Source organism: Hydra viridissima, unplaced genomic scaffold (genome assembly GCF_058129835.1).
Source record: "Hydra viridissima isolate aposymbiotic clone 2 unplaced genomic scaffold, HvirCarnegie_v1 scaffold_16, whole genome shotgun sequence".
Classification (NCBI taxonomy): domain Eukaryota; kingdom Metazoa; phylum Cnidaria; class Hydrozoa; order Anthoathecata; family Hydridae; genus Hydra; species Hydra viridissima.
In genome coordinates this window covers 7,401,068-7,424,699 of record NW_028324315.1, presented here as the reverse complement: position 1 = coordinate 7,424,699, position 23,632 = coordinate 7,401,068, and the positions used below count along the sequence as shown (strand labels likewise).

The following is a 23,632-nucleotide window of genomic DNA, read 5'->3' as shown; positions in this document are numbered from 1 at the left end:
CTGTGTAAAGTGTATTCTCTAATAATTTGTTTAAAATTAAACATATCTAAATGTTCAAAAAGCATCAAATATTTTGCGCGACAAAACCACGTGAACGATTTATAAAAGCGTCATTTTTGATGCAAATTATATTATATTCACATCGAAATCAGTGCTTTTAAAAATCGTTCATGTGGTTTTGGTATTCTAAGAACTTACAATCATTTAAATTTCTCAAGATTATTCTGTTTAACATCAAAAAATTAAAAAAATTAAACTATAATGGTTCGTCAAACTGATTCAAAAATTGAAAGCTTGGTTTTGCGTTTGCGCAAAGAAGAAAAATGGTCCATTGGGCAAATTGCAGCTCATGCGAAGATGTCAAAAGGTGGAATACATAAAATTATACACCGAGAAAAGAGCAAAAAGATCGTTAAGAAAGGTGGTCGTCCACGTATTACGGATAAGCGGTAATATTCCTTTAATTTTATTTTTTTTAATATTTAATCTTAATAATATTAATGTTAATGTTAATTTTAATGTTTAACATTTTATTTTTTAGTACTGATCGAAAAATTGTGCGAAAATCTCTTGAGAATCCACATTTGACAGCCCCTGAAATTCGTCTGCAAACAGGCATGGAAAACGTAAGCACACCTGCAAAGAAACCATTCCTTAAGCCCAGGCACGTCAAAGATCGCCTACAGTTCGCTAAAGATCACTTAAACTGGACTGTTGAAAATTGGAAAACAGTTTTGTGGTCGGATGAAAGTAAATTTAACATGGTTTGCAGCGACGGTCGAGGTTATGTTAGGCGTCCAGTAGGTAAAAGATTTGCAAAAGAGTATACAATAGGAACTGTAAAATTTGGGGGTGGCAATATAATGGTTTGGGGGTGTTTCTCCTGGGCTGGAATTGGTCCGTTGTACCGTGTAAACGGTATAATGGACCAACTACAGTACAGGGAAATATTATCTAATCAAATGTTGCCACACGCTTTAGAAAAAATGCCTCACAATTGGGTTTATCAACATGATAATGACACTAAACATACAGCTTTGACTGTAAAAAATTGGCTCATAAATAATAGCATAATGGTTTTGAAGTGGCCTGCCCAATCTCCCGACTTAAATCCAATCAAAAATTTATGGATTGAAGTTGAGCGACGCTTGGGAGGTTGCAAATTTCAAAAACCGGATGAACTTTTTCGAGCCGTACAGTATGAATGGGAGGCATTACCAAAACAGTTACTAGAAACTCTTGTAGAATCTGTGCCAAGACGGTTCAAGGCCGTTATCGATTCTAAAGGCTATGCAACTAAATATTAATGTTTGTTTTTTTTTTAGAATCTATTATTTGTTGATGTTAGTAAAATTATTCTTTTACGTTTGTATAATCGTTCACGTGGTTTTGTCGCGCAAAATATTTGATGCTTTTTGAACATTTAGATATGTTTAATTTTAAACAAATTATTAGAGAATACACTTTACACAGTCTTATAGAGCAAAAAACGCTCTATCCAACCATATATAGTATTAAACTATAAACTTATTTTAAGACATTGAAAATTTCATAAAAAAAAACTATTTGCAATCGTTCACGTAGTTTTGTCCGCAGCTGTATATTTGGCAAAATGGTTGATAATTGGTTGAAAATAGTTGATTTTTAATAATTGATTTTTAAAAAGGTTTATTACCCCCGTCCTTAAACTTGCGAACCGTTATTATATTTCGCCATTATTCATTTTTTAAAAATAACCAAAGTTTTCTCGTCTGACTTCCCAAAGTTCACGGGGAAAAATGTCAGATAAATTATCGTCTATGCCCTTGCTAAAACGTTATTTAATTTAGGAAACATCTGCGAATAATTAGTAAAAGAAAAGAGGAGAAAGTTTAGGATATTTCTCAAAGAGACAGAAGGGAAAAGGAAAAAATAACAGAAAGAGAAGAACGAAGATGAAGAGGTAGAAGAAGAAGAAAAACAAGCTTTTCTAAGAGAAAGAAAAGGATTTTAGAAAGTTGAGAATAAATCTAAAACAAGAAGACATTTTGGCCAAGAGTTTTAGAGGTGTTACGAGAGGTTATTATTGAGTAAGAAGTATAAACATCAAATCTAAAGAAAAAATAAAATCCTAATAATCCAAACGAAGATAAAGAAAACGTTGTCCTTAAGTCATAAAAATTGAGTTAAAAACTGAAGAGCTGACTTTGTTTTTTCGTATCTTTTTTAGGCAGATGTTTATCTCAACGTGCTCAGTTTTAAGATGGAAAAATAGTTTCCGAGACAAAAAAATTCTTTAATGGAAATTTTTAAAGAAGTTCAACCCCTGCAGAATACCAAAAGTTGATAGGATATTGTCCTGGATTGCTTTATCAATGATTTTCTATAAGGTTATTCTATTACACGTATTACAAGAAATATAATTGTTATTTACAAATGGGTTATAATGGAAAAAATTTTCCAATTCTGAAAGAAAGTTAATTCAAAGGAGACGTAAATAAAAAGCTTTCTGGGTTTTTATCAGGGTAGCATAATGAAAACCAATTATAATTAATTGCTTAACGACGTTCTTTAATTTAAATTAGATTTAAAAAAAGAAAAAAAAAAAAAAAAAAGAAGACGTTATTTTAATTATATATATTTTAAAAAATTTTCCAAATCTTTATATCCTCGGTAGTATAGTGGTAAGTATCCCCGCCTGTCACGCGGGAGACCGGGGTTCGATTCCCCGCCGGGGAGGGTATCTTTTAGTAATTTCATTTATAACGAGTAACTTTTTGACTAAAAAAAATTTAAATTCAGCTTATATATTACATAATTGAAATACTACTTAGTTTTATAATAGTTAGTAAAGAATGTTTTACAGATGATTTTAATTGATGACATCAAAACAGTAATGCCCAACGCTAAGTACAAATTTTGATCCATCGAAAGTGGTAAACCAACCCTTTTTCAACTTTATCATAAAGTTTATGATATCAGTTAACTGATGTATTGAGAAGTTTTACACAAACATTTTTAGAAGAAACTTAAACTAAATTAGAATAAAATAGTTTATTTTTTTGAAGTGGTCATTTAACTTTTGGTTAACTTGGTGGTTTATTCAAATTTATCGTTGTTTCAAATACCAACTTCATGAGTTTATTTTTAAACTTACATTTGTTTTAGTTTGCTCTTTTTACCAAAGCAGCAGCCAAAAACGTAAACAAACGCGGTAATAAAAAGTAATTCATAATAAAAACAATGTGTACTAAAAACAAAATGTAGTTTCAAAGTATCGCATCCCACGACGCTCAAATAATATTTTTCAAAAAGATTTTCTTCATCTACAATGAAACAACTTATTGTTAGTGAATCTTTGCATGACTTTTTTTAGCTTTGCTTCCTCTTGTTTTATGCTTTAAACGTTTGTTCCTATGTTTTTGTTTTCGCTTTCTAGAATTTTTTAGTCCCTTCGTGTTTTTCTTGGCGTTGAAATAAAATGTTGAATTCTTTTTTTCAATGTCTCTTTCATTCTGTGTAAATGTTTCTGTGGAATCCCCAGGCTTAGCTCCATTTTTCTCATCTTCCTTGATTTTCTCTCCATTGGTGCTTTGCACTTCCGTGGTGTTTTGGCTATTTTTTTGATCGCCACTTTGGATTACTGCACTTGCGTAGCCGGTTGTAATAAAACTACCGGAAAATTTAAGTTCAATTTTCTCTAGCCCCGTAAGATTGAGACCAGGATTTGAGCTTTTCGGAATGAAGAATGACCATGTTGTAAATACGGTCGGAGCTCTAAAAAGTCCTTCAAAGCTTTTATGGACGTTTCCAGCATCGATGAACGTAACCTAAGAGCAAGTGAATTTGTATGCATATTATTCAACTTCAAGAAAATGTAGAAATAGAAGTAAGAAAAAGTTTCTCTTTCTAGAAATCTTGCAACTTAATTTGAGTAATATGAAGCCGGTTAGGGGTTTTTTTATGATCAGGATTTCAGGGTTTCTTTTATGTTCACTGTTATCTGATTAAGTCAAATTAAAAGTAAAAGGTTTTATTATAAGTAATTTAGTATTGTGAGCTGTGAAAATTTAATCTATTTAATTTTGTTAAGAAGCAATTCAAATCACCTGATCATTCTCATAGTTCGGTTGTTTTCTATTGTTCTTCTTTTGTTTAGTTTGCTTTATCTTTTTAACGGCAAATTTGTTAACAGCACTTTTTGAGTAATACGACAGCATACGAATCCACCTATCACCGATAAATTTGAAACTACGGCCTTTGTACCGATCCTCAGAAATACCAGTGGATTGAGCATAAATTGTAACAATTCCATTAGCTGTAGTGGCGCCTTTAAAAATGACTTTTACTTCATCGATACGAACACGATCGCGTCCTGAGAAATACGATGAATTAATGTCAACTTTGTAAATAAATTCCTCGCTTTTCTTGACATTTTCAATGGGGTTGTCAGTGCATTTCATCAAAATGTTATTGGTTGTATTATGCTCAGTTAAGTTTGATTTTTGATAGTCCACACCATCATCTTCAAGACATTTTTTTGAATCACTATGCATTTGATCGATTAACCTATTGAATAAATGTAATCATAAATATATACTCTATCAATAAAACAAGATTCATTAAGTTTTAGAAGGAAAAGCTTTAAATTATACTTCGCAGGCACAGAGAATATTTTTAACTATTATTACAATGGCCCTTATGGAATTATTTAAAGTTTCAAAAGTTAGATTAATTCTAGTAAGGCTTATATTTAAGTAAATTATTGAATGCAGCTTTTACAAAACGCTGCCTTTAGTTTATCAGAGAAGAGAAAAGCGCGATAAGATAAGATCATCTTTTATCAGTAAGCACGATGAAAATATGTTCTGCTATTATACATGCAACAACAGTTTATCAAACTTTTACAACCTGATTCGTTCTTCAGCAGTTGTATTTGATGCTATCGTTATGTTTAGGAAGTATTTGATGCAATGACAATGTTTTGGTTTCTCGATCGTAATTGTAAGATCATTGAAGGTTTGTGGAGGGGGAAACATCTCGTTAAGTTTTTGGTTGGATTGGTAAAGAAGCATGTTTTGAATGTATAAAATTTTCTCAAGGTCATCAGAAGGGTTGATGAGTAGACCTTCGTGGCACTTTTCAAGGTGGAAATAAAAAAAGGCGTTGCAGTATTCTTCGTTTAGCCGAACAAGCTCAAGTTTGATTGCAAGTTTCTCCCATTCAATGTCTAAATCTATTGCTGAACGATTATTTACCACCCAACTTCTCTCTAAAATTACTGAACCATCATTTTCAAGCTCTTGCAATTCGTCTTCTGTTTTTGCAATTTCCATTTCTGTAAAAACGCTCTCGTTAAAGTACAATCCCCACGCATATCTAGAGAGAGAAAAGCTTGTCTCGAGTGCAGCTTGATTTAGAGATGCCTGTGTTTGCGTTTCTCCAGTCGTTATAAGCTTTAAGAGAGCAGTTCTGTAGGCCGTAGCTTCAGGTACGTCATCTGATAGAGTGGTATCAATCATCCCAGTTACGTGTTCTTTTGCTATTGTCCATTTATAAACATCTACAGCATTCAACTTTGAACTGGTCTCTACTGCTTCATTTGCCGATGGATCTTTGAATTGTTCAGCAGTTTCTTGTTCTGTTGCCAGGTGTTGAAGGGGATTACCAGGGTCGAAACCTATTCGAACTGTTCGCTCTGCTTTAAGATATGAAACCGTATTTTTAACCATTTCAGGTGTGGTATTTAACAGTGTGCTGCTTATTTTAACAAACGCTTTAATTCTCTCAACATCTCTAGTGGACTTCTTATCTAAAACAGTGTGCTTAGCTTGCAACCAATCTTTCAACATAATTTTTTGTCGTGTGAAAAATGCGGATAATTTTGTAGGCATTGCTTTCCACGCTTTTTTTACCTTTTGAAATATTGTTCCCAGAAGTTGTCGGTTTTGAATTAAACTTCTAATGGTTTTCATTATTTTCATGAGTTTAGGAATGATTTTAGCTAACTTGCCAGCCTTCCGTGCAGAATTCAATGCTTTTGCCGGATTAAACCCGCCAGTGAAGATTCCAACAATACAATTAACTGCTTCTGCTGCTGCTTCGGCAACGGCCAGCGAAGTAGCAAGAATGACACCATTTTTGAAGTTTTTAGATTCTGTTTCAACTTCTTTTGAGATTGCTGAAAATTCGTTTTTCAAATGGTTGATAAAATCTTCACTGTCATTCCTCTGTTTATCTATATCACCTTGTTTTCTCAGCTCTATATCCCCGAGAGATTCTGACTTTTCTTTTGATGCTTTTAAAATTGCAATTTTTGCTTTTCCGATTGATTGTAGAGTTTCCTTGAAACTTGCTTCTGTCATATTTTGGATCTTTTTCAAACTGGCAATTGACTCTAAATGTCTTGATTTATCTCTGATATCTCGACCGGCTTGGGCTAAGATTTGGATGTTTTGACTTAACACTTGTAAGGATAACAAAGGCACACGCGTTACTTTTGTGTTCTTGTTATCGCTCCACAGGATGTATTCCTCTAAATATTTAACTGCAGTCTGAGTGCGAGATATCTCTAACTCTGAGTATAAAGATTTATTAAAATCACGTGATTCTTGGATAACATCATACCACGTTGAAAGCTGATCGTCATTATGAAACAAGCTGTCAGGTGCAATTTTATGATAAGAGCCGATGTTCATAATTAAGCAGGTGGCAGCCGCCCTCATAAATATTGGATCTGCATTATGACGATTTTTCATGCTGATGAATTGCAGAGAAATAAGATTCGATCGATATGGAACTTTGGAATTTTGGTTTCCTTGAATCACGTGGAAGGTATGGTTTCCTAGGAGACTATGGTTTGAAGTTCCAATCTTGATATAGTATATTTCAACTTTTACATATGTATTGCTAAAACGATTAAAGTAAGTCTTGCTTGGATCCTCATCAACATCAATATTATATGTATAAACTCTAAAACACTTTGTTGTGTTGTAATTCTTTGTTATACCAATTATTTGCGAGAGTGTCAAATGGAAACTACGGATAATCAGAAGTTTCTCTTTTTCATATTCGTTTAAATGCGCGTGCTTTAATAGTTTTTCCCCGTATTCACACGCTGCAAATTGTGATTTCTCAAGACTGCTGTCCATCACATTAACAAATGGGATCTGTTCCTTATATGGATGAAGATCTAAAACTAACGGGTATTGTAAGCCAAGATCATAAACCTCTGGTAACAAGGGATAAACGTCTTCATTATCGCCTCTTAAAGTAAATTGGTTGCGAACTTTGATTCCAGAATAGTCTCTTAGTCTAAAAATATGTTTGGGGGTTGGAGGGACGTTCAAAGTTAAGTTTTGAAACACAATATTTTTGAATATGTTGTTTTGAATATTTTTATCCTTCTCCTTAGCTGCAGTTGGAAATTCTATAGCTGGACTCGGTATTATTTTTTTGTAGTTGTAGTCTATTGTTAAGTTGTCAATGTTCGCGGGGAATTTCAACTTTCCAAAAACTTGCAGGTCACTTCCATCAGGGTTTTCAAAGTATATCTCAAATCTATTTAATCCTTTTGGATTAGAGAGGCAAAGTTCACTATCAAAAGCACAATACAGCTTAACAATTTTTTTTACGTAGATGTAAAAGTAGTGCAAGTACGAGAGTTCAACCAAATGTATTTCTATCGTTTCAGCACTTGTATTTATTTTTAGCTCTTGTAAGCTTGGAAAAAGTTGTAATATAGGGTTTTGCTCCGTTCCGAACTGCTTTAGCTTGTTTCCTGTAATTTCTAACCGCGTTATATATTTTAAATCGTCATTTTCTGTTGTGTTGAAGCATACAGAATCCTCTGTTTCGTCTGTTTTGTTGCAATCACTCATTACTCTGCTTACAAGCTGCTCGTTAACAACAGCTTCTATTACCTGAAAAACCTTCTTTTCTTCACTAAAATACCCTTCGGTTATATCTTGAACTTCGCGTGGTAACACGTTGGTTAAAGTTGCATCAAAACCCAGCATTTCATATTCCCCACTGTAAGTCATTGTTTTTGGTTTATTCGAAAACGATTGGAGTTCTTTGAATGAATTACATTTTAGTTTTAACTCAGACCAACTGATATTAAAGATTTTGTTTTGGTAATGTAATATTTCACAAACACAACCCGATGATTCGCAAGCATCAAGTATAGATTCGGAAACGTTAAGAGAATTACTTTCAATTAAGACATATGATGAAAAAAGAACCCAGACATACAAAACAACCTGCGAAAATGCCATCTCTTTTCACAATTTGCTTCCTAACCATTAACCAACTTGAGTTCTTAAACTTCGTGTGATAAAGACAAACAATGATTTCATATGCCAAATCACAAACATTTCTTATGATATTGATTGTGTATAGTTTATATCCAAAGTTTTTTACGCAATCAAGTGTGAAAGTATTCGTAAACATTTTAATGAGGTGCAGAATGCGAGTATGAAGCTTGATAAAGTTTTTTTAAGTCATCGAATCTTTTAATGTCAATGAAATTGTATTTATTGAAGATGTGTCAGATTTCTTTTTCAATCTTAAAAATAATCATTAAGTTCTATTTTTTTATAAGTGATTCTAAAAAGTATTGAAATGATCTTCTTTTAGCCAAAATTTTTTTTGTGATTAACGCAGTCCTTAAATTAAGATGCAATTACAAAAATTAATGTTTTCTGGTATCGAAAGTTAGATATAACTGTAACTAAAGGAATACTTTGTGCAAATTCAAAATAGAAGACCAGTTTTTTTACAAATCTACCTTTAGCCTTCAATAGTTCTTGGAGCAATATGACAGGAAGAAAAAGCGGGTTTTAAATGTTCGTGGACGAACGGTCTAAAGAAAGTCGAAATCTGCTTATACATTTTTCCATTCTGAACTTGTCTAAGGCAAGTCGGAATGGAAAAACGTCAGAATTGAAAAAAATTTAGAAAAGAAATAAATCATGACGGTGAAACTTTACGTATTACAAGTCAAAGTGGATTATTTAAGAAAAAAACTTGACAAAGATTCCTATGGAAATGCCTTCAAAATGTTCATGCGAAAGACTATAGTTTTACCACATGACGAAGCCAGTTGAATCAATTAGTTGGGTCAACTTTGCTGATAATTAGTTTCTGCTTATAGTATGAGTTTGACATTTGGGTCGGAAAATAATGCAAACTAAACACTAACTTCCAGATGGAAATTTCCTTATTTATAATCTTAAATTAATGACCATTAGTTGTGCAATACTGACTGAAATTTGGTTTCAATCTATAAGAGACTCATGTATAGCAAGACATGAAATGGCTCAAACCCGTTTTGATGTCTTGTTATTCAATCAAAATTTTTTGTTTCAATTTTTGTTTAAGTTTACTTACATTAAATAGTATGTTATATATTAGATAAATTAGAAAATAATAACAACTTTAAAAAAAATAGTTTATAAACATTAACTGTTGTTAAAGAAAATTATATTTTTTGTGTTATATGTGTGTATATATATATATATATATATATATATATATATATATATATATATATATATATATATATATATATATATATATAATAGTATATATATATATATATATATATATATATGTATATATATATATATATATAATAGTATATATATATATAATAGTATATATATATATATATATATATATATATATATATATATATATATATATATATATATATATATATATATATATATATATATATATATATATATATATATATATATATATATATATATATATATATACTATTATGGAAATATACCTCTCCACATTCAACTGTTGTTGTTAATTTTTTCGGCTCAGGCGTTATACCTGTTTTGTTTTGTGCCACAGTTGACTTAACGTTTAAAAGAAAATTTTTCAAAATTCCTTTTATTCGACAAAATTACTTTATTCTAAAACAATTGCGACTTATTTGCATGATTGATTGGTTATAAATTTCAATCGCTTCATTTTGTTTATCCAACTGACGAAAGGTTTTTCCCTCACAGTTTGGCAATGATTTAACCACTTTTTTCAGAACATTTTGAACAAGTTTTGTTTCTATACAAGCATTTTTTTTTTTTTAATCAGAAGAGTGTTCTTACATTTAAAAAATAAACACATTTTCACCTCTTGATTGGCTAACCAATATATTATTCATGTGACACTGGACAATTAAATTTTAAGTATAACCACAATAATAAAATTTGATGTCCTCAATCAGTCTGTAATTAGCACATTCATTAGTAGAGCGTTGGCGTTTGTCAAATGTTTATTCAAGCTTGGGAATTTCACAACGTACTTCCGCTTAAATATTAACTTGAAATTTAATTTGTATCTTGCGACGATTTTGTCGGTCGGAAATTCTACAGCGCATTTCTTTCTTTGTGTTGATGAATGCTGAGGGAAAACTGCAAAAATCATAGAAATTAAAGGGAATTTATTTGTGTTTTATATTTATGAAATGTTTGGGAATTTCTTTTCTTTTTTTTTTTTATTACTTTATGAAGAGAATGAAAGGGAAGGCAAGCAGCACTTTAGCACATTTTTTCTCTTTTCACCAAAACCTCAAGTTTTATGTTGTATGTTGTTGAAAAACTTTCTTTGAACATAAATTGAAAAAATGATCGAAATCATAAAATTATTAAGCTGATCAAAAATCATATCAATATGTAGTGATATAGAATGTCATAGTTAACAGTTATCCATCAAAGTATTTTAAAACACCTAAATCTACGCGTTTCTACGCGTTCGAGAGTAGATCGATTTCGTTTTACGATTAACTCATTTCACTTTAAAAATTATTCAATACGCTTTATGCTCAACAAACGTTCACAAAACAACATTAAAACAAAAAACGTGAATCGAAGTATGGTTTCCCTTAAAACTAATGTGAAATAAGGTGGTTTCCACATCGTGAGAATAACGAAAGTTATTTTTAAATTACTAAAAAACTAGAAAAGCATTAGAAATAAATTTTTGCAGCTACAAATATGACCGTAGATTTCCCTAATTCCGAACAAAATCGTACTTAAAGTTGAATAACTCCGCTTGCTTTTTGAATTTAATACTAATTTTTTTAAATAAATAAACTGGAACCTAAACTGAGTCGAAACATATTAAGCAACAAGTATATTTATTATAAAAATATTGTTAGATTTTAAATTTAAAAAGTAAAGTTTTCATTCGGAATTAGGAACACGTGTTCCTAATTCCGAACATACACATCAAATCCCAAAAAATGGCATTCAATTTAAAAAAGTAAATTATTTATGCTAACGTAGACCTCTAGCTTAGAGTAAGGTAAAAAGATTTTTAAGATTTAAAATTACTTTTATTTTAATGTAAGGGTATAACATTGTGTTGGTGCAGAGTGTGCATTATCTATTTATTAGATCCTGTCTTCCATTATTTTTTTGTAATCAGTTAATAAAAAATCTTCACAGCCACAGCCTGTTTCTGTCAGTTAACCAGAAGAAATCTCAGTTATTAGTAACAGGTCGGTTGCAGCCTTAGCGAATGCTTCCCCATTAATCAAATAGGAAGCTTTTTTTTTTTGTTAACAAAACGTTAAGATAAACAAGACGTTTAGAAATTCAATAAAAAGGTAAAAGCGTTTATTAGTTTCTAAGTTAATGTCGTTAAAATACTATTGTTAAACATTGCGGTTAGTTACTTGCACGTAAAAACGCTAACTTTTGCACAAAAAAAAGTGCATTCCGAAATCTGTTCGGAATTTGGGAAACATTTTAATTATGCAGAAAAGTACTGTTTTTGAGATATTTTACGAAGTATTGCTAATTTTTGACTTTTTTTTTTCAGATAATTAATCACCATAAAATTCGACATCGAACAGTACGCAATTTAAATTGCCTTTTTTTTTAAGTAGGTTTTATATTGTTGGTTTTTCAGGGTTTTAAAAAGTGTTTTCTTGCAATTAAAAATTTTAATGGTAGCAATATATATTTTGAAAATACTTTTTCATGGGAAAACGTAATAGTATCGAAAATTAACTGGTCGAAAAAATGATTAATATCGAAAAATAACTGACCGAAACCCATTTTAATGATTAAGATCGAAAATTTGATTTTCAGATTAATATCGAAAAGTTTTTATATCGAAAATCATAAATGTGGAACAATATCGAAAACAATAAAAACGGAATAAGATCGAAAACTCATTTTAATGATTAACATCGAAAATATGCTTTGCTGATCACACTCTTTTTTTTTTTATAAAAAAAACTAGTACAAAGGGGGAAATCTTAAGAAACTTCTAATACTAAGTAACTTTTCAATAAGAAACTTATTTAAGAGTTCGATGAATATTTCCTAACTTTTCACCTAAATATCGCATCAACTTTACACGAAGTTAGCATATCTACAATGGAGTCCCTTTTCGATATTGTTCCTTTTTTCACAATTTCGATCTAATTCCGTTTTTTAAGTTTTCGATACTATTCCTTTTTTCACAATTTCGATATTATTCTGTTAAGCCCCTTTTCGATATTATTCTATTTTGAGCTATTTCAAGATTATTCCGCTGTTCGGATTTTCGATACAATTCCATTTTTAACAACTTCGATGTATTCTCTTTTTCAATATTATTCCGAAAAGTCCCTTTTCGATATTATTCCTTTTTTCACAATTTCGAGATTATTGTGTTTTTCGGATTTTCGTTACAATTCCTTTTTTTTACAATAGACATTTCTCTAATTCGATTGCGCAACTAATTTCTCAGCTTGAAAAAGAGGCCAGTAAGGACAAAAATGTAAACAGATTAAAACTCTTTCTCGAAGTGATCTGTTTCAAGATACCTTATTATATGGTCAAATTTTATATATCTTAAACTTGGTGCTATACCAATTTGGCCAAATTTAGATCAACTTAAACATAATATGCCAAAATGCTTTAAAGAGACATATCCTCAAACGAAAGTTATTATTGACTGTACTGAGTTGCTTTGTCAAAGATCTTCCAGCCTAACGATTCAAAGAAGTCTGTTTTCACATAATAAGCATCACGTAACCTATAAAGGATTAGTTGGAATTGCTCCTTCTGGTGCAGTAACATTTGTTAGTGAACTATTTGTTGGCTCTATTTCTGATATTGAAATAGTTAAGCAATCAGGACTTTTGCAAAAAGAGCTATGGGAGAGTGGTGATTCTATAATGGCTGATAGGGGTTTTTTAATTAATGATCTGCTTAAGCCTTTAGGTGTAACACTGAATATTCCAGCCTTTTTAAATGGGAGAGATCAGCTATCATATGAAGAGGTTATAGAAAGTCAAACAATAGCAGCTTTAAGAATTCATGTAGAATGTGCCATACAACGAATTAAGAAAAATAAACAAATACGAAATGAAATACCTCTTGTTTTATATGGATCAATTAATCAAATTTGGACTGTAAGCTGTTTATTGTGTAACTTTATGGATCCTCTTATAAAACAGTAAAAATGTAAGATATGTAATATTTATTACTGAGAAACATAGAATGATAAAATATATTTTTTATAAAAATCGCTTAACTTATCGATAACATCTAAAAAATAAAATTCATCAAAATCAACATTTACAATAATAATTCCTTTATAAACATAAACTATGAACAAACAATGAGTTAGTCCAGATAAACCCAGGGCCATTTGGACTTGTGTATAATAGCCAAATAAGTGATCCTTCTTTAGAAATAATTCTCCTGTAGGTAATGAACCAATATAAAATGTTTCTTCCTTAACTAAATCATTAGGATTTTCATTTCTTTTTGTGTAAGGACACTTAATTTCAATTAAACATGGCTTTGAATAAATTAAAACAAGTCCATCTGGACTTGCACCTAGCCAAGGGATGCATGGTTGAACTAATAACCCAGTCTCAAGTATTTTGATATTTTGGTTTAATCGATAAAGCATTACATTTTAAAATTTTTCTTTTGCAATGTCTTCATTAATATTACCGTGATTTAGCATTTCTTTAACATTGTTGGATTTTTTAATGTCTTCTGTAAGTTGTTTTATCAAAAATTCAAAGTTACTTTTCCTAATATAAATCTTATGTGCATTTGATGATGTTATTCTATATTTTCTCTCCTTAGACCATTGTGCACATTGCCTTTGTTTTACAGTTTTTTTTTTGTAATGATATACTTTCTTCTTGTGAGACAATTATTTTTTTCATAAACTCCATTTCTTTTGGGGAATAATTCCATGTATCAGGTATATCTAAAAATTTACTAGGTAAGGTAAGGTTAGAAGTTATAACAGATTCGCATTCAACATTTTGACATAAGTGTGATAAAACAATAAAATTTCGTTCAACTGGTAAAAGTTGATATGAAAGTGGGGATCCTAAACACTGCATGCCAAATTTTGTGATTTCTGAATCAATGAGAATTTTATTTGGTATAATATGAGCATAGCCAATATTTGGATTAATTTTTTTAAAATTATTCTGTAGCTTCATTACAGCATTTAAGTTGTCTATAAAATTGAAGTTACATCTTGCCTCATATACTGTTGGGTTAATCCCTTTTTATAAAGTTAGCATGAAGTACGTTTTTCATTACAGGATATATTTTTTTCTGTTTCTCACCAGGCACTCCCCATTTTCTTAAAGTACTTGTGCAAGCGATTTCAGAAGGAACAACTTTAAAAGAATTTAATGAGTAATCTGCCAACTCTAACAGTAAACCCATAATGTGATTGCAATAACCACTTAACCCAGCTGGGCAACTGCAAGAAGCCTTATCAACTTGACTATTTTTGCGATTTATGTATATTTGCATTTTACGAATCATTTTTTTCATACTTGCTCGACAGGTACATTTTGCAATGAAGTGTTTGAGTGTTCGTGTTGTAAATAAGCTGTCTGTAGAAATGTAACGTTCTTGCTTAAATTTCAGTCCTCTTTCTAACGTTTTTTTATAGTTTTTCTTTTTAATTTACCGCATTTGTTCATATGATTATCAATTTCACGTCTGGTGAACACTGGGAGAAACTCAAGAGATTTTCCCCAGCACATATCTTCTTTTAACGATACATCTTTTTTTGAATTTAATTCTATCTTCAGATCTCTATTTATATCATCTAATATTAGATTTTGAATTTTTTTATCTTTAAAGCAGTCACTATTAAATCCATTCATTTTTTATTGGACAAGTAATTTATTAAGAATTATCCTTTAAATTGTTTGCAGCTATTTTGTTTACATTTTTGTCCTTACTGGCCTCTTTTTCAAGCTGAGAAATTAGTTGCGCAATCGAATTAGAGAAATGTCTATTTCGATGTTATTCCGCAAAGTCCCTTTTCGAGATTAATCAGTTTGACTGTTTTCGATACTGTTACTGCTAGCCCTTTTTCATATTCTCATTACCCTAGTCTTCCAATTTAGTAATCAGTTTTCCTTTTAAAAATCCCACAAAAATAAAAGATGTAACAATACGTGAAGTAAAGCTGTTCGGAATTAAGGACTGTTCGGAATTAGGGAAATCTACGGGATATTATAAAGGTTTGTTTAGAATTTTTCTCGCCAGAAACTTAAATCATTTATGCACAAATTTTGATCAAACTTTTGAAACACAGTTTTTTTCACAGTAGAATTTCCAGATTTTTTTTTTTTAACACTGAAATTTAGTCTATATACAACATAACAAAGCAAGTTTTACTGAGCATCCAATTTTTTTACTTTACGTTGACGGCTTACAAGTGATGACAATATTGCATTGCTTTTGGCTGGTTCTAAACTATGTACAAGTGCTATAACTCAAAAAGTTAGCGTTGTTTATAAACTCGTATTCTCAAAATAGTTGCTGAAACCTGTGAAAATGGTCTGGAAATGAAAATGTAGATGAAAATACTCCTTTCACCTTTTACAAAGAAGAGAATGGAAAGTTCGAAATAAATCTAGCATCTTGGACCCAGCAAGCACAGAACGTTGAAACAACGTTGAAATAACGTTACCTAAGCAAAAATTAAAATCTTTAGAAAAAAATGAGTTTAGCAAATGTAGCATATTTGAATTTGCAAATGACATACCTCTTACATTAAAACAATTTTTAAAACTGCTAGTGTAGCTTACAGCATTAAAATAGGATTTATATAATTTGTGTATCGTTGAAAGTTGCCAAATTATTTATATTTTTGTTTTTATGCAACAGTCTATTCCATCATAAGTCCTGAAAAAGGTATTTAAGTTAAAATTGAAGGAGATTATGGTGGAGGAAGTTTTAAGATGAACTACCAGATTATATACTTTAAATCTAAATAGTAAAGAAAATACTATCGTTTTCAAAGTTTTTGAGGCAAAGGACTACAGAGTCAAAATTAAAGTAGCCATGAAAAGATTTCAAGAACAAAAAGAAGATCTGTAAAGGATGAGGTATCAGAGAAACAGGTTATATATATATATATATATATATATATATATATATATATATATATATATATATATATATATATATATATATATATATATCACTTTATAGTCTGTATATATATATATATTACTGTATAGTATATATAATATTATTTATACCGATTATCATAGATTTATGAAAAATTGGGGTCTCAAGAAAGATGTAAAAATTTCAATAATGTCATAACAAAACCACTTTTGAAGGTGCTCTAGATCAGGTAAAATTATTTTTCTCATTTAACTCAACTTTAACTCGTGATAATTTCTTTGCTGTACAACATCACTAAAAGTTAATTTAATTTTTTAAAATTGTAACACATAGGCATACCTGGGTTTTTTTTTACCAACTCTGTACATTGCTGTTGGAGTTTATCTTAAATATTTCTGCATGTTTGAAGAAGTAGCCCATGAAATTGGATATTTTAATGGCATCAGAGGGAGTATTAAAAAGTAGTAGCAGCATCTGTTCTGAAAAATATCATGATTTTATGTCAAAGCAAAAAAAAACATGTCAGACCTTCAAAGTTCTATTTTTAGTCTTGAAGAACAAATACAGCTTGTGAGTAATGCTATGGTGATATGGCTATATTAAATTATCCTGAAAATGTGGAAAATATTAAGTCAATTTTCTAAAGAAAAGGAAAAAGGAAGTGGTAAGCATCTCTTAAAAATATGGCATTAACAACATGATAATGTTTTTAGAATTATTGCCCTGTTTTAAAGTTGTTCTGGCCTATAAATACTGAAATTGTCAATCCTTTGATTATCTGTGTAATATTTTAAAAAACTATGTACAATGAAAAAACATTCAGCGTAAATAAATAAAAAACTATTCATGTGCTCATAAACATGCTGGGTCTGCAATTAATATGCAATTTTAATTGCATTTTTAAACAATGATTTCTTCTTAATTAGTCATAGTTTGAGTCTGAAATTTTGCAAAAAGGTTAACATGTTGATAAAGGAATTTGATCGGAATCACCATCATAACATTTATAGATACAAAATGGTAGCCTTTTTAGTTAATGGTTCTTAATTTTATTAAAAAATCTGTGCTGTCGATATCAATATTTCAATAACAGCAAACTGTAAAAAATTTATTTTTGTCGAACCCCTTCACAGTAACCTGATAACTAATCTGCAAATGATTTACGTATAATCTCCAAGTAGTGAAAAAGATATCCTTGTTCAAAGCTGAAACACTTATTTATTAAGAAAACAAGAAAAAAAAATGTCTTTAAAATATTCAAGACACACCAGTTATCATCACAAAAACATATTCTTATGACTGACATTTTTTTGCTCATTTTTGGATAAGCACTGATGGATAAATGCTACAGCAAACATGCAAGAAATAGAATACTGACTTGATGTCCTTCATGCAACAAATGGTGCCCATATAGAGGTCTATTAAATAGAGTTAAAAAACTTTAATAAAAACTTATTAAAATAAAACCAATCTTGTTTAGATGTTATAAACTGCTTTTGAAATAAATTTTTCAAAAATTGTAAAGAGACTTTGTGGACACCCTGTATATTATGTTTTTTAAATAAGTAGTTTGTAATTAATTTGTACAAGTCCCTTTTTTGTGATATTATTACTGCTACTACTACTACTGCTGCTACTGATACTACACCTACTACTAAAATTATTATTATTATTATTATTATTATTATTATTATTATTATTATTATTATTATTATTATTATTATTATTATTATTCTTATTGTTATTATTATTATTATTATTATTATTATTATTATTATTATTATTATTATTATTATTATTATTATTATTGTTATTATTGTTATTATTATTATTATTATTATTATTATTATTATTATTATTATTATTATTATTATTATTATTATTATTATTATTATTATTATTATCATTATTATTATTATTATTATTGTTATTATTATTATTATTATTATTATTATTATTATTATTATTATTATTATTATTATTATTATTATTACTATAATTTTTATTATTATTATTATTGTTATTAACTTATTATATTATGATTATTATTAATGTTATTGTTATTGTTATTAATGTTAATACTATTATTGTAAGTCATAATTTCTTTTTATAGGCTTTTTTGTTCTTTAATAATTTTGTGCATTTCTTTGTGCATTTTCAGTGAAGAAAAAAATTTTCATTATTTTAATTTTTTTCATTACTTTAAACAAATGTATAAATTTATGAAAATTTGAAGTTTAAAAACGTTTGCTGTTTTGAAGTTTAAAAAAGTTTGCTGCTTTTTTAAAGTCCTTGTATTTAGAACAAAATGCTTTGCTTTTAGTGCTTTGGATGTACAAAATTTACATTTCATCAAGAGTAATTATTCCTAGCAGAAGTTTAAATCCAAAAGTATTGGGCTCTATATAAATATTTGTAAAAATAATACTATTTTCTCTTAAATTGCTTGTATATATAGCCCTATATATAGCCAAAAAAAAAGTACTGTTCAGTGGATCAATTCATTCTTTGATTTTGATTGACCATTCTCCATATAGTAAATCTTGTTTGGTAGTTTCTTGTTTGACAAAGCAATAGATTTTTGTGATGCATTACGGTTTAATAGTTTCATTTATGGCTTCTTAATTAAGTTTATTTTTTTAATCATTTAGCAAACAGCTTTTTTATAAGTTCATGAAAAATAGAGTTCACATTGGTTCATTTCAAGCAGTTGTTCACATGTTAATCAACAGCATGTAACAAACCCACAAAAAAGAAAAAAAAATTTACAATTACCTCACAAGAAATAAAAGAATGTTATTAGAAATAAAACACTGGAGCACAAAATAAACTTGTTGGTAATTTTTTTGCTTGTCTTCTCTTTTTTTTTTTAGAAATCAATAGAGCCATTATAAATAATAGAACAATTGTAAGAATAATGAACAATCTTTTTTTCCAATTACCTGTTGCTGAAGATGACATCATCATGGAGAATGAATTTGATGACATCAAGGGTAACTAAATATTTTATATGTTTTAATCTTGTTTTGAAAAGAATTTTAGAAAATTTAACAAGCAGAATCTTTTAACTTTTAGTAATAAAATTTCCTCAAGATGTATTTACAACCTTGGCAGATAAGTTAACTTATCATTGGAAACAATTTGCTCATTGTCTTTCAATTGATGAGCTTGCTATTAACTGTTCAGAAAAAGAATTTTCAACAACACGAGAACAAACTTTTCAAGTATTAAACCATTGGCGTAAAGATAATCCTTTAAAAACATGGCGTGATATGAAAGTTGGATTAGTCTTTTGCCAGCGAAAGGACTTAGTATATGACTGTGAACGAAGTAGGTTTTTTGAAAGTTTTGCATTTTTTATTCAAAATCTTTTTTCCTTAGCAAAAGTATTCCCTTAAACAATTTCATTTTGACTTTTATTTGAATTAAACATTTTCCTTGTTTATTTTTCTAATTAATGGATACACACATACATACATACATACATACATACATACATACATACATACATACATACATACATACATACATACATACATACATACATACATACATACATACATACATACATACATACATACATACATACATTCTTAGTAGTAGTGTCACACTGTGCTGATATTTATCATATATAATTTTTTAAGAATTAATATCCAGACACTCAACCTTTGGTATCCGACCGCCATTAAATACTTTCTTTGCACGCGACAATGAACTTCATCAAATCCATGAGTATTTTATTAATATTGAATTGGATGATTCAGAAAAATCGTTTTTGGTGTTAACTGGAATGTCTGGTGTTGGAAAAACACAACTTGCCAAAAAGTATGCAGCAATTTATAATAAGTGCTTTGAAAGCTTAGTATGGTTAGATGCAGCATTTAACAAAATGCAAACCTCCATGATAAATCTATGTCAGATTCTAGGGTTAAGTATAAAAGACTCAAATGAAGATGAATTCAATATTAATGTAGTTATTGAAAAAGTTCATAACTATTTTAAAGGAGAAAAAACATTATTTATTTTTGACAATGTTGATGATGAAAGTGTTAAAAGTTTCAACAAGTATGTGTCAAACAAACCAAATTCATTTACATTGGTGACATCACAATGGAAATCATGGTCTGCGAATGCATATCAAATACAGATTAATCCATTCTCACATCAAGATGCCTTTCTTTTCATGAAAAAAAATTTTAAAACAAGCAATGACGAAAAACTTAAAGAAATAACCCAAGTGCTTCAATATCATCCACTTGCCCTTAATCAAGCTATTCTCTATATAAACAACAATAACATTTCTTTGCAAGATTATTTAGACCTCTTTCGATCCTATCCTGTAGAAATACTTGATGAGTATTTTGTCACTGAAGAAGAAACAAAATCTGCAATAACTTCAATTAATCTAGTTTTGAAAAAATTACATAAATCTCATGAAAAATCATTAGAAATTTTAAATCATTTGTCATATTGCGATGGTCAAAACATCGCAAAACAATTTATCAACGATATTTCAAAATACCTGAACAATAATGAAGTGTTTATAAATCGTACAGTTCAATTATTTCTTAGTTATTCTTTGCTTGATCATTTTGACAAAGACAACGACAGGTTCTCAATGCATGAAATTACGCAATTGGGATGTAAGTATTTTCAAAATCAGAAAAATCTCATAGAAGTTTGTAAAGACAGTGTTGTTAATTTCCTAAAGATACAGTTCAAAGATGCAAACGACCACATTAATTATGGAAAACACTTCTACAACCATTTTCTCCGCATGTTTCATGCAAACAAACGAAAAATGTCTGAGGCATTCGATCAACAAAGTGATAACATACAACGCTTTTTAACAAATAAAGGTCTGTTTGAAGAAGCAATAGACATTCTTAATTCCATTCAAAGTTTTTGTACTGAAAATTATGGAGCAAGAGATAAAAGAGCTATTGATGCAAAAAATAGCATGGCAAACTGTTTGCAGAAAATGGGAAAATATAACGAAGCCTTAGAAATTTATTCTCAAACCGAGAAAATGTTTTCTGAATTTTTAGAAATCAATCATCTATCAACATTAGCTACAAAAGATAATATGGCAAGCTGTTTGCAACAAATGGGAAAGTATAATGAAGCTTTAGAAATTTATTATCAAGTTAATAAAATACAAATTGATATTTTGGGAATCAATAATCTATCAACATTAGCTACAAAAAACAATATGGCACTTTGTTTGCAAGAAATGGGAAAATATAACGAAGCTATAGATATTTATTATCAAATTGATAAAATTCAAACTGATATTTTGGGAATCAATCATCCATCAACATTGGGTACAAAAAACAACATAGCACTCTGTTTGCAAGAAATGGGAAAATATAATGATGCAATAGAAATTTATTGTCAAGTTGATAAAGTACAAACTGATATTTTAGGGATCAATCATCCATCAACATTAATTACAAACACTAATGAGGCATGCTGTTTGTTTGAAATGGGACAGTATACCGAAGCTTTAGAAAAATGTTCTCAGGTTGACAAAATGCAAATAGGAAGTGTAGGAATTAATCATCCTTCAACATTGCGCACAAAACATATTATGGCAAACTGCTTGATAGAATTGGGAAAATATAAAGAAGCTTTAGAAATTTATTATCAAGTTGATAAAGCACGTACTGACATTTTAGGAATCAACCACCCATTAACAGTGGGTACAAAAAACGATATAGCAAACTGCTTGTGTGAAATGGGGAAATGTAAAGAAGCTTTAGAAATTTATTACCAAGTTGATCAAAAAAATATTGATATTTTAGGAATAAGTCATCCATCTACTTTGACTACAAAAAATAATATGGCGATTTGCTTGAAAGAGATGGGAATGTTTAATGAATCCTTAGAGATTTATTCTCAAGTTAATAAAATACAAACAGAAATTTTAGGGATTAACCATCCCTCAACATTGAGAACGAAACTTAATATGGCAAACTGTTTACAAGCAATGGGGAAATATGATGACGCTATTGAATTATATTCTCAAGTTTGTAAAAGACAAACTGAATCTTTAGGAATCAGTAATCCATCAACATTAACGACAAGACATAATATGGCAAACTGTTTGCAGGAAATGGGAAAGTATAATGAAGCGCTAGATATAAATTTTGAGGTTGATAAATTACGAACTGATATTTTCGGAAACAATCATCCATTAACATTGACCTCAAAACATAACATGGCGCTCTGCTTACATGAACTGGGAAAATATAATGAAGCGTTAGAAATTTATTATTACGTCAACAAAATGCAAACTGAAATTCTAGGACTCAATCATCCATCAACATTGAAGACAAAATGTAATATTGCATATTGTTTTCAATCTATGGGAAAATATAATGATGCTTTAGAATATTACTCTGATGTTGAGAAATTGCAAACTGAAATTTTAGGAATTAATCATCCATCAACATTACGTACAAAATTTAACATGGCGAATTGTTTGATAAATATGCGAAAAGTTTATGAAGCTTCAGAGATAATATCTCAAGTTGATAAAACACAAACCGAAATTCTAGGAATCAACCATCCAGCAACATTAAATACAAAAGATAGCATGGCAAACTGTTTGCTAATAACTAGAAAGTTTAACGAAGCTCTGGAAATTTATTCTCACGTTGATAAGAAGCAAACAGAAATTTTAGGAACAAATCATCCATCAACATTAGCAACAAAAAATAACATGAATGTATATATGTGTGTGTTATAAATTCGCTTCAGTAATAAAACAAACCTATTTTATTTAAAGTTTCAATTATTATGACTATTAGTTTGATCAAAATCTTGTAAATTTGATTGATAAATCGGATTCAAGTATGAGATGCATACTACCCAATAAGAAAGTTTTCGGTCGCGTAAAATTTTCTGTTTATTTTTTTGTTGTGGTTTTACAAAAACTTTCACAAATTTATTTTCACTTGTTAATTTAGTGCTAAATGTTTTCCTTAAAAGACGTCTTACAGTTAGACGTCTTACAGTTAGCAACGCTTATGTTTTTTCACGAAAAAGCTTCACTATTTAGCGAATTAACTTCCCACGCTAAATATCAAGGATGGTAAGTGTACGAATGTCCGTTTCTCATCGACAGACTTGAGTTTTTCACCATAATTTGATAAATTTCAATATTCGTGGTGTTGCTGATGCTACCTTAGTTCACGTTAGGCTTCTTGGTTTTTTAACACCCCCTCTTC

The 23,632-nt window shown here is 29.5% G+C and overlaps 3 protein-coding genes and 1 non-coding gene across 8 annotated transcripts; 3 read left to right on the top strand and 1 right to left on the bottom strand.

Moving 5' to 3' along the window:
• The first annotated feature begins 2,646 nt into the window (after positions 1 to 2,646).
• Positions 2,647 to 2,718, top strand: Trnad-guc (transfer RNA aspartic acid (anticodon GUC)). The gene has a single exon. It is a non-coding gene; the product is annotated as a tRNA-Asp (tRNA).
• A 528-nt stretch (positions 2,719 to 3,246) lies between these two features.
• Positions 3,247 to 8,353, bottom strand: LOC149877842 (uncharacterized). Its single transcript, XM_090073658.1, has 3 exons — positions 4,891 to 8,353; positions 4,089 to 4,548; positions 3,247 to 3,809 (listed from the first exon to the last, which is right to left on the bottom strand). Exons 1-3 carry the CDS (start codon positions 8,253 to 8,255, stop codon positions 3,327 to 3,329), a joined length of 4,308 nt encoding a protein of 1,435 aa, XP_089929784.1. The 5' UTR covers positions 8,256 to 8,353; the 3' UTR covers positions 3,247 to 3,326.
• Positions 8,354 to 12,895: 4,542 nt separating this feature from the next.
• Positions 12,896 to 13,453, top strand: LOC149877841 (uncharacterized). Its single transcript, XM_090073611.1, has one exon. The coding sequence runs from the start codon at positions 12,896 to 12,898 to the stop codon at positions 13,451 to 13,453; it is 558 nt and encodes a 185-aa protein (XP_089929737.1).
• Positions 13,454 to 15,293: 1,840 nt separating this feature from the next.
• Positions 15,294 to 23,284, top strand: LOC145181950 (uncharacterized). 5 transcript variants are annotated; one of them, XM_090073661.1, is made up of 7 exons: positions 15,294 to 15,505; positions 16,155 to 16,390; positions 16,544 to 16,629; positions 16,949 to 17,064; positions 19,274 to 19,393; positions 19,476 to 19,730; positions 20,045 to 23,284. In XM_090073661.1, exons 4-7 carry the CDS (start codon positions 17,016 to 17,018, stop codon positions 23,149 to 23,151), a joined length of 3,531 nt encoding a protein of 1,176 aa, XP_089929787.1. In that variant the 5' UTR covers positions 15,294 to 15,505; positions 16,155 to 16,390; positions 16,544 to 16,629; positions 16,949 to 17,015; the 3' UTR covers positions 23,152 to 23,284. The 5 variants fall into 5 exon arrangements, with proteins under 5 accessions (XP_089929787.1, XP_089929789.1, XP_089929788.1 ...); XM_090073663.1 differs by having other exon boundaries at positions 15,299 to 15,505; positions 16,155 to 16,375; positions 16,544 to 17,064; XM_090073662.1 differs by lacking the exon at positions 16,155 to 16,390 and having other exon boundaries at positions 15,305 to 15,505.
• Positions 23,285 to 23,632: the final 348 nt, after the last annotated feature.